Source organism: Odontomachus brunneus, unplaced genomic scaffold, assembly GCF_010583005.1.
Source record: "Odontomachus brunneus isolate Ranch 3 - 2012 unplaced genomic scaffold, Obru_v1 Obru_scaffold_014, whole genome shotgun sequence".
In the NCBI taxonomy this organism is placed as follows: domain Eukaryota; kingdom Metazoa; phylum Arthropoda; class Insecta; order Hymenoptera; family Formicidae; genus Odontomachus; species Odontomachus brunneus.
Window position 1 is genome coordinate 2,070,064 of NW_022639464.1, and position 12,042 is coordinate 2,082,105.

The window sequence follows — 12,042 nt, forward strand, 5'->3', positions numbered from 1 at the left end:
TTGTTTTGCTGCCTACAATCTCTATTTTATCTCTTATCAATTTTAGGGTTCTGAAATTTCTATAATCCTTTCTTCTCTTTCTTCTATTAAACCTCAAATCGACATAGTCCTGTTGAAATAATTGATAAATTATATTAATTATAAATATATTGATCATAAATATATTGATTTGCATTATAAAACTATATTGATCAATTATATTAATTATAAACGATTATATTATATATGATTGAAAACTGTAAGAGTTACAAATTTATTTCCATTGAGGTTTATTATCCCTAGAACTTAAAACATTGATAAAATTTTTCAAAACCGGATCAATTTTTCAAACGTTATCATTCTTGAAAACATGTGTTTTGTTTTTTTCATTATAATTTTTTTATCAAATTGCAAAAAATTAAGAGATTTATATTTCTTGATATTTTCTACATTATTTAAAAAAGAAAATAAACTTATAGACTATTATTGTAACACTTAGAAATGGTGGAATAGTCTACATAACACAACGTCAATATGTTAAATTAACATACGGACATGTTACAAATTTCTACATAGATAAATTTCGATACAAACATAATCTGTTTCTACCGTGTAAAGTTTTATATATGTTTATGCAAGATACAACTTTACGATTAAATATCTCGGAGGCGATACAGCACAGTTTATTGAAGTTTCTGTTACACATTGCTAGTTCGATTAACTTTTTAATCATATATATATAGATTTCTTTTACACTTACAAGTAAACTTACTCAAGTGTTACACTTCGATTTTAATAATGCTTTTTATATGCTGTAGTCTAAATCTAAATAAGAGACACATATTGTTTTATACGTGCTTATACGGCCGATAAGAGGGTGAAACACCCTCTTGAAAAAAATCGATTTTAATATTTCCGAGCGAATATTATCGGAACAGTAAATAATACAAAAAAAAAAGTTTCAAAGAAAAGTTTCATGGGTTTTAATGAGCTTTATTACAATGCACTCAGATTTTATAAAATTAAGGAGGAAAAAAAGATTTCGAAAAAAATATTTTCGAAAAATTTGAGTACATTGTTATAAAGCTCATTAAAACCCATAAAACTTTTATTTGAAACTTTTTTATTATTCCCATAATATTCGCATAGAAATGATAAAACCGATTTCTTTCAAGAAAGAGTTTCACCCTTTTCAGCGACTAAATAGGCGCGTATAAAACAATGTGTGTCTCTTATTTAGACCTAGACTACAGCATATTAAAAGGTTATCAAAATCGAAGTGTAACACTTGGGTAGGTTTACTTGTTAGTCAAACACCGAAACTTCCCTAAATCATCAAATTCTTCTTCGACGTGGAAAAATCACAAGTTCGTTTAAACAAGAATATTCTTGCGAATATATTTGCTTTGTTCCAATCGTTTGAAAAAATAACTTGCGCAACACACCTTTGCGAATTTATACTTCCACGTTTTTTATCCAGCTTTGCACTATCCACATAAAAAGTTGATAGGTCAAGCTGAAAGGTGTTATAGAAACAAATGATTGTACAATGTATATCTATTTCCTTGGTATTTTACGTCTCCGGTTGTAAAAGCGTGATGCCTATTCGTGTCTGTCAGCGACGAAGCTCGGGGTCGTACCGTAGTTGTTTCGAAGAATTATTATCATTTCTACGACCTGACCGGTCACACCTCTTACTGTGCGGTATCAGGACCAACCACAGCGTACGACAAACGAATTAATGGTTAAAAGGGACGTTTTTGCCAGTGACCGTCGCTATAAAACGATCTCGCTCCTTTGGTCCTGGAAGCAGTCCATTGGCGGTTTTCGTAAAGGAAGAAACATGGCCTTTGTGAAGGTAAACTAAAGTCGATAGTACAGTATTCTATACTGTAAGTTAATACTCCGCGAGCCGCAGGCACGTATAGAACATATTACTATGGCGCTTTGATGCAACGGAAATTCTCGCGTTATAACAGGCCGGTCGAAAGCATCCACGCGTCGCTTATAATTACGTATTCTTACCAGCAAAACAGTGGAAGATGTTGCGTCTTTTGTGAGCGCGCATTACGCCGCTAACGTTGCAATAATTACGGAAAATTTTACTGTGAAAACCATATCGCGCAGAGGAATTTTTTTAACGAAATTAAATCATTATAACGAACGTAGCGAGAATAGAATATTCCAATGCCGTTACTAAAATCGCGATTGCTGATTATAAATTCAAACATTTGATGATAATTGTGTTAAAATTATATTACATAGCAATTTCAATACTGCATTAACTATAATTATGAAAAGTATAATAACGTTAATGTTAAACTAATAATTATAATCCTTGAATAATAATAATTATAATCCTTGAATAATTTCTGGAACATTTTAAACGCGTAGCACACTTTGAAATCAAGCCGCAAAGCATATTGCCCTAATTAAGATAGCTAGCTTTGTGTGAATATAATAATTACATATTTTTAATTAAAGCCTTCAATACCTTTGTATCGTTAACGTTTACAGAACGGTGAGTAATTTTCTTTGAGGTAAAGATCAGCCACCGGGGTGACTTAAGAAAGCACCATGCTGCGGTCGTTTTAAAGGAAAAGGGGCTGCACAGTGCTATATCAATCTTTATCAAACTTTCTATTTACGAAACTATGTAACGCAGATTTATTGACCTCTAAACCTTTGGTTTACCTTTAGCTAAGTCTGCTTTACGTTTCTGTTTCACGGGTCTCGAATAAATTATACATTCGAGACGTCGCGGAAAAGCGAGAGAAACGTGATGTAAACATCGAAGATATTCCCAGTCTGATCAAATCGTGCCAAGACTACTGTCTCGAAGTAGCAGCAAAGTAGACTCACCCGCGAAAATGATCGGAGTTCTCTTTCTCTTTGATATCCAATTCGCAATAAGTGGATGGACATTAACTTTTCACGACCTGCCGCGCGCGTGGCAAAGGACCACACACCTATAACGCGAAGAATAACACGAAGGGCTCAGCGTTTTTACCTGGCCGCGGGCGAAGACGCGAACGGTCCCTGCAGTCTCCCGCACGGCGGATCGATCCAATTTCAAGTTTCGCCGATCTCGTCGACCGAAGGGCGGATCGCGGCTCCCATAAAACGAATCGTCGGTGAGCCACGGCGCTGAACAAAGTATTACACAGTCGTGACCGTAAAGTACGAGAGCAGCGTGTTTCGGAGGTCTTTATGCGAGCGGTAAAAGCGTCTCGGCGCGGCCGCTCTGGCGCACATATTCGGTCAAAGAGAATAATGACCGGTCTGTTTTTCGGCAATTTTCTCGTACACACGCGCCGGCGCGCCCGCAACGTCCCGATGAAAATGAATTCTGCGCTGGGCGAAGGAGAGGAGGGAGGGAGGGAGGGAGAAGGCGGCTCCCTTCGATTAAATTTAAGGGATTAACTTTTCCAATTATTCGCGCACTGTTACCAATTTACCTTTAACAACGAACGGTACTTTCGCGATGGGCGTTGTCGGCCTGCTTACACGACACTCGAATGACCCTCCTCGCTTCGCAGGGATTGATTGTCTGCGTCGTCTTCGTCGCCGTCGTTGTTAAGGGCTTCCCCAGGATGTACGAGGAAGACGCGATGGGTGAGTGTCTCTCGCTTAATTTATGGACTCGGCCAGCGGGAGGGGCAATTACACGCCGGCGAAAGAAATATTCATTCCGCGTTTAACATGAAGTTCTCCGCGCTCCTTAAATATTTAACAGCGTCATGTATATTTTTCGTATAAATACTGATTCGCGCGATATTAACTTTATATTTTCGCACAGCTCAGAAATAATACTTGAAATTGAGCGATATCCTTTCCACGGTAATCGCTCGAAAAATTGGAGAATACAATTTCACAGGACATTGCCCGTAGATGATGGTAACGTCGAGGAACGGGCGGCCGCAGATGTAGATCGCAACGGACATGCCGGGGCTCATCATCACGTGTACTCGTTTCATCATTTTTCCGGACCAGTGATTGGTCATCATGAGGAGATAACGTGGAAAGATAAGCACGGGCATCATCATCACGACTACAAGTCCCATCCTAAGTATAAATATTCGTACGGCGTGGACGATCACCACACTAAGGACCATCACGGACAAAAAGAGCATCGCGATGGTGAGTATATTTCAATACACGGGATAAAACAATTCCATTCGTGTAATTGAATTTTCCATAGCTGGCTAAGAATAGAGATTAAATGCAAAACTCGATTGTTGTCAGTCATTACGACTAAGTTTTAACAGCACATACAATCACTTGCATTAATATTCGGACATTATTCTTCTTGAAAAAGTATTAATTGCTACACAATTCTTGTTGGAAAAAGAGAGAGAGAGGAGTTCACGATGTTAAATAAAGTCTTAAAATAAATTAGGGCATTCAGTAGTTCTCAAAACATAAATTTTATTTATTTAATTAATAAAGTTTTCGACATATTTAATAGTAGTTTTCGATAATTTAACAGTAGATAACATTATACTTATAATTCTAATATATTGTAAATATATCCAGACATTAATGTGCTTTATTAGTTTTGTTATGCTTATTTGTTATGCTTATTTAGTTTTGTAATTCTGAAAAGTCGTCTAGACCATTCTCTAAGCTTGTTTGTAAACACACAAGATGTATGATTTATATCGGTGAACTAGTCTCATTTGAAAATACATACAAATTATATAGATTAACGGTGAAAATGAGACATAAAGACAAAAATAGTTCATTTAATCAGCTTGTTATTTATCATATGAAAAAGGCATATCATACCGAGGAAACAGTATTTTATTAAGTCTGAATATGAGCACAGTAGTAGATATTATTGAATAGAAAAAGATGTGTTCATAAAAATAACATTAAATCAATATCTCAAAAAAGAAAATTACGAGACCTACGAGACAAATATAAAATTGTTAGACAAATAAAAGAAAATCTTGAGTTATATGCTCCAAAATTAACGGAATTATTTGAAGAAATTAACAAGAAAGTATAATACAGTTTGTCGAGCGTTGAAAGAAAGTGGTTATAACGCTGAAGTTGCTCGTAAAAAGCCATTCATAAACGAGGTAAATCGGAAAAAAGATTAATTTTCGCCAAAGAATTTACTTCTAAGGAGCAAGCCGAATAAGGAGCTGGTGGAATGATTTTTTTTCCGTATAACGATTACAACGCTGTGATACTCGCGAATTTGAATATTTTCTTTATTAACACTTAACACTTTAGAATTTATACTTTTTAGTCATTAATATCACTTACAATATTATCCCGTTACGTTGTATGCAAACTGTACGTTAAATTCTCTTTAACTTCTACTATAATACTTTTCGATATTTTTGTCAATTGATATTTCTGAATGTTAGTGACAATATTAATTTAAATACTGATATATATTTTCCCCTTAACATTATGTATAACCTCGATCTCACATATTGATACTGAGGTTGGCATAAAGTATCGATGTAGCAACCGCAGGTGTACCGCATAACATTGATCCAGAACCAGCAAGGGAGCGCAACGCAACTCGATCTCACCCTCTTAATTAGAATCTCGAAGTAATTGGATACCTGGCCGTGCTCTTAATTAGTATTAGGAAGAAGAACAAGTTTGTTGCATGGCCTGTTTTGCGGTCTATTGAGTACAGCCGTCTCACTTTTCCGGCACATTCCGCAAAAATGCGCGAATCCCTTCACGATTGCTCGTATCCGCGCGCTCCTGTTAAATTTAATTGTGAATGATACAAGAAAGAATGAGAAAGAGGAGGTGGGAGAGAATGAGAGTTTATTACGTTTATTTCGTTGGCAAGCTCGGTAGCAAATCGAGCGAGTGGAACGCAGAGCTTACGGCGAAGCTAACCCGATACGGCGTACGCGGAAAACGTCTGTGTTAACGTCTGCGTAAATGCGAGTTTAATTGAAAGATGCAGGCACACAAGTTTCTATTATATCTTCATCCGATAAGAATACTATTTTTACGTCTTGCACAAGAAATAGCACTTAAGAGCGCGCTTGGTAAATATAAAAGTAATTTTGTATAATTCCATGTGAGAAAAAAACTAGGAGTCAGTAATGACATTTGATCTACAGAGTGTCCGATAACTCACGGAGTAGCCGTGGTATACATGTATATTAGGTCAAAATAAATAAAAAGTTCCTCTATTATTTTGCAAATAAGCACGTAAAATTTTGAGTTATTAATCCAAGAAGATTCATAAATAATCATGCGCCATATGGTAAATGAGCTGTGATGGCAACGTTTGCCGTTGTATGCTTGTATATTAGATCAAACTGAACAAAAAAGTTCTCTACCATTTTGCAAATAATCACGTAGATATTTAGTTATTAATTAAAGAAGATTAGTGCATTACTGCGCACAACTACACAGAGAGAACGATTTAGTTGAATCAAGTAAACACTTCTTTGGAATAGACCAAACGAATTTTTTGATTGATCAAACAAAATTTTGTTTGACGCAACAAAAATATTTATTTGCGGCTTAGTTCCAAAGAAATATTTTTGTCAACCAAATAATTTGAACTATTTCAAGGAAACATTTACTTGATTCAATAAATCGTTTTCTCTGTATATATTCTAATCTTTAATTAATAACTAAACATTTACAAAATTAATTATTTATAAAATAGTAGAGGACGTTTTTTGTTCAGTTTGAAGTAATATATAAGCATACAGTAGTAGAAGTCGCCATCACGTCTCGTCTATCATATGGTGCATGATGATTCACGAATCTTCTTTGATTAATAACTCATAATTTTATGTTGTTCACAAAATGATAGGGGAATTTCTTATTCAGCCTACGTGTTGACCTAATCTACCTGTACATCGCGGCTCCTCTGTGAGTTACCGAACATCCTGTACGAGCAAAAATATATCTAGTAGAGAAGATTTCAAGACTAGATAGTAATGACTAGATAAGTTTTCTAGCCAGTCACTAGCTCGTGACTGGTTAAACATTCTTATTCGGTCTTTTGAATGTCAGGATAGTTTAGTAACTAACCAATTACATAAACAGTGATTAGACAAATAAGATTATACAGTAACGAAATAGAAAATCATCGGTAACTCCTGAATAGAAACTGGACGTCAGAACTGTCTAGTATTTACACCAATTACATAAACAGTGACTAGACGAAAAGGATTACACAGTAACGAGATAAAAAATTATCGGTATATCCTGAGTAGAGATTGGACGTCAGAACTGTCGAGTAGCTATCATTTACATAGACAGTGCTTAGACAATAAAGATTACACAATAACAAGATAGAAAATCATTGATAAATCCTGAATAGAAATTGGATATCAGAACTGTCTACCCACTAAATAGTAAATTTATGTATAGATATTGACGATGTAATACAAATTTACTATCTAGTGGATCGACATCTAATTTCCATTTTAGATTTATAGTACATTACTGGATTTACAGTACTGCTACTAGACAGTTACTAAACAACGTTTGATATTCAATTTCTATTCAGGATTTACCGAATCTTCCATCTCGTCACTGTGTAATTTTTTTCATCTAGATATTAGAGATAAAACGGCTATGAGTAAACCATATGTAGCTAATATAAAACGTTTATTACCGACTATAGTAGTGGTCTAGCAGGTAAAGTGCCAGACTCAAGAGCCAGAGGTTCAAGTACCGAAGTTATTAAAATGAATTTTTCCAATAGAATGGAAATAATACGTAATGAAGAAGAATTACAGGAAAGCACCAAATTCCATTGGATCACCTCTCCTAAGAGAAAGAGAGAGAGAGAGAGATAAAAACTCTAATTAAAAAAACCTATCTAGCCACTAGACATCCATGATACAGAAATTCTGAGATAAGAAAACTATTTAAAGATTATTAGGTACTCCTGACAGAGAAAAATAGAAATTATCGAAGAGAAATAATTTTTTCCTTTTTACTATCTACTCACTGTTTAGTGCAGGCTAAAGAGTTACAAGTTATTTTTTTATATCTAGCTACTAGCTAATTTTTCTAGTACAGCCATTAGGAGAAGTAAGCGTTATATTCTTGGCTAGTAGCTAGCAAGTACTACTAACTAGTAGCGATGTAAGATCCAACTTTTCTGTGTCATTATTAGACAATCACTAGATTCAATTTTTGCTCGGGTATATTTGGTGTGGGAATAATAATTATTATTTATTCAATCATACTGAATTTTAGGCAAACACGTCGAGGGTGAATACCACATCCATGAACCAGGTGGCAATGTCAGAAGTGTGAAGTATCACGCCGACCCTCATGGTGGATTTTACGCCGAAGTGCACAATTACGGCGGGAACGACCATTCGGGTGGTTCGCATGGTTAATAAACGTCGATAACTGGTCGATAGTTAATCTCAATATAACGAATAGCTATTGTATTGATAGGATCACTAATGAAGAAGCTAGAAATGACTGACAAAGACAACGTTGTAAGCGTGACTGCATTTTGTACAAACTCGAAATCGTAGTCCATATATGTGTTAAACGTTTATTGTCACACTTGTTAAGTATGTAGACAGTTGTATTGATATTGTTACAAGTTATTGGCCTTTCACCTTTTCAATGTTACAGTAAATAGGACTGTAATGACCTATTTTCACATGGAAAACGGAAATGTGTCTGTTGTGTATTAATAAAGGTTATTATTATGTAATTTGCAGTTTATATCAAATCTATATTAATAGCCGTTACTCGAAATTCGTCTCGAATGTCGAAATTTGAATTTAGAGATGAATGTAAATTTTTCAGTTGAATCAGAATTGCAAATATAATGTCACGTATATTATATGATTTAATTAAATAACGCAAATCTATCGTCAAATTTTAATCTGGGTATCTCAAGTGAAATAAGTTTCAAATAATTACTATTAATACGCACCTAATTTACACACAAATATCCTGTTTCTAAGTTTAAATTTTACACGGAAAAAAACATTAAACATATCATCTCAATATGCTTCTTGCAACAAAATATTGCTAAAGTGGAATGTTAAAGTGAATGAACTCCAAATATTTTGATAACGTAGAAGCGATTGTCGCAAGATTGTCAATAGAACACAATTACATCTTTTTCATCCACAATTTGTCCTTTTCATATTTCTTGTATATATAGATCTTGTATAAAGCGAGCTGCTTTGTTTTACCATATTTAGCAGAAAATTTAACCACATACATATAGAAATTTTTCTACAAATTTTTCGTATACATATATATTCTAAATTCCTAAATTTAACTGTAAAGATACAGCAATGTTCTTTGCATTTTCTTGAGCAAAACTAACACACGTTTATGTACAAGTTGCATAACTTTTGTATTAGTCAAATATTTGTGTAAACTAACAGCCAATTTTGAATCCTTTTTTTCTATTCTGTCGCATGCTGCATGAGCAATGCTCTGATTAATTCTTGCGTGTACTTTCATTGTGTAAAAGCATTTGTAATTCTGTGCAACCAATACGACGTAAACTTTGCAGAAATAAATTAATGTTTTGTTAGTAAAACTTTTCACACACACAAGAGTATATTCGCTTAATGTTATCGTCTTAATATTATGTATACAAAAAAGTTGTAGAAACCATAATATTCTGGAAGTGGTACATTGGCCTTCTTTGCTGCCTGTCCATATATATTTGTGCAGAATTTTCAGTATTGTATGACCACACCTTATAGATATTTCAAATATACAACTGAGTTTTGCAAATATTTCAAATATTACAGATACAAATATTTACAGATATTTCAAGTATAGTAATCGTTCTGTAAACTACAGTAGAGAGAGGGACAGCAATATTTTTCCAGTTGAAGCAAATATAAGTATAGATATACTAATTGTATATGACATCAGAACAGTATAGATATGTATATAATAACAGCAATTTTTACAAAGTTTACGTCGTACTGGATGCAATATCTATTTCATTTAATTTCACATAAACATTTTTCTAACCGTAGAGAATGTGACTGGAGCAATTATAGCAGTTGTCTCCGTATACCCTGTTTAATTCCTTCACTTTAATAATAATACGTAAGTTCTGATGTGTTTAATAATCAAAATTGTATAAATGTGGGGAAGTCGAGACCCGCTTCCTCATCCTCAACGCAAACCTTTCTCCTGAATTCACTCCTTATTTTACCGCAGTCACGTGATCCCGCTTCATCAAAATGAGTGGGACTGCTTGCTTGGTTTCTGCTGACCGGATGCAGCGAATTGGTCGATCGCTCTCATCAGCACACCGCAACATGTTTTTATCCAATCACGTTCTCAAGCTATCGCGCGCGCACCTTCGACTTCTCGAGTCAGCAACGCGACGGACCGTAGTGGTCCCGACTGTCGAAAAGCGGAGGAAGCGCGAAATTCCCGGCAGCGGGTAAGCGATGGCGAGGCCGGGAGAAAGGGACGAGCCGAAATTTCGCACTCGCTCGTCGAACAATCGCGGCAAACGGGATTGGTCGCTCTATAAGGAGATCGGTTGGTCATTGTGTTACTGACCTGGACCCTGCCAATTTTGTTGCCAATTTCGTTGCCAATTTCGTTGCCAATCTCGTCGCCAGTTTCTAACGCGGATAATTGCATCGCGCAAACGCTCCGACAATTTCTATTAAGTTCTCTTAGCGGAGGCTTTAGTTGTGGGTATGTGTGTGTATGTGTGAATGTGTGTGAATGGGTGAGCCTTCGTGGAGATAGAAACGCTGAATTTCCTCGAGTAAACTACCAGAGCTGACTGGTGGAATAATATTGGCAAGTTAGTAGTCGTTGCCCTTGATTTTGTCCGATGACCGGCTGGATCGTTATCGCAGCTATCATTTATATCGAAAGATAAGCCAAGCGATATATTGTAAGCGATTGTGAAAGCTTTTGTGCGAAGTGTGTACATTTCAATTGCATGCAAGGAAAATTCACCTTAATCTGATTAGTAGTCGTTACTTGAAACTTGGCTTACTCTGACCTGTATTTAGATTCTCATTATTTTCATTATTGTTACCAAGAGGGATGTAAACTCCAGAACCTATAGCCACTTTGACCTAATAGATCTTTTGTAACTTTTCTCTTACTAATTCTTTAGAGTAAATTCAATTCAGCTATTAATAAACTTTAAGATAACTATAGGGGAACATCTTCCTTAATTGGTCATGCGTTGTAATCGCCATTCCAACGCATGTGTTATGCGTTGGCAGGCTGCAGAACACCGACATAATATATGTTCTGCCGTTTTAGACTCTTCTGCACAGAGTCGACATAGATAATCCTCTGTTTTACTAATCTTTTCTAGATAATATTTGAGGGGACAGTGTCCTGCCATAAATCCAATAAGCACTGTAATCTCCCTTTTGCTGGGGTTGAGGGTTGAGGGTTGAGGATTCTTTCCTTTATCCTTTTTGTCTAAGCTAATAAAGATTTTGGCATGTTTGTGGCCAAAGAGTAATTGATGTATTGCTAGAATTTTCCTTTTCCTCTTTTCTCTCATTACTTAATATTTCTTTTGACGTGCCTTTTGAAGAGACTACGTACAAATTCTGGTCAAATAAGATATTTAGATTTAATTCTGAGTTTAATGTGAGTTTTTCAGTTAAATCGCGATTAATATCGTATAAAATGTACTAAAAGTGAAGGGTAGTTAAGATGAAACATGCAAAATAGAACATCTTAATTTTTCTTCTATAATAAAAATCGTACACTCCATATCAGAAGGCTCTCTTAAAGATATTTCGAAAAATGTTCTATCTTTACTCTTACCCTGAATGGGAAGATTATTGGATTAAATAAACAAGTCAAGTACTCTTAGGCCCTTATTCAGACTAAACATTAGCTTGGTGTCTACATCTAGAAAAGGTACAACAGTTATCCCGGTCATTCAGATTTGTGGAAATTGCTAGATGAAACATGCAGTTTAAAACCCAAACTTTTCTTTTTCTACACTACCGTAGTAAGACTAAGAATTATCTACGTAACCCTAATATAGTGATCAAAAACGAACAGAGCATGACACAACTTAAATTACAAGTATAACGGATTGCCTGTTTTTGTGTTTCTGTG

General features: G+C 35.2%; 1 protein-coding gene across 1 annotated transcript; it reads left to right on the plus strand.

Annotated features, from left to right (window-relative positions):
- Positions 1 to 1,822: 1,822 nt before the first annotated feature.
- On the plus strand, positions 1,823 to 8,333 carry LOC116841228 (adult-specific cuticular protein ACP-22-like). Its single transcript, XM_032808914.1, has 4 exons — positions 1,823 to 1,837; positions 3,519 to 3,594; positions 3,871 to 4,119; positions 8,188 to 8,333. Exons 1-4 carry the CDS (start codon positions 1,823 to 1,825, stop codon positions 8,331 to 8,333), a joined length of 486 nt encoding a protein of 161 aa, XP_032664805.1.
- Positions 8,334 to 12,042: the final 3,709 nt, after the last annotated feature.

Bases quoted from the DNA above. Each gene is read 5' to 3' on its own strand.
- LOC116841228 (XM_032808914.1), top strand. The intron at 3,595-3,870 runs GTGAGTGTCTCT...CATTGCCCGTAG, and splicing joins GTACGAGGAAGACGCGATGG to ATGATGGTAACGTCGAGGAA. The intron at 4,120-8,187 runs GTGAGTATATTT...ACTGAATTTTAG, and splicing joins ACAAAAAGAGCATCGCGATG to GCAAACACGTCGAGGGTGAA.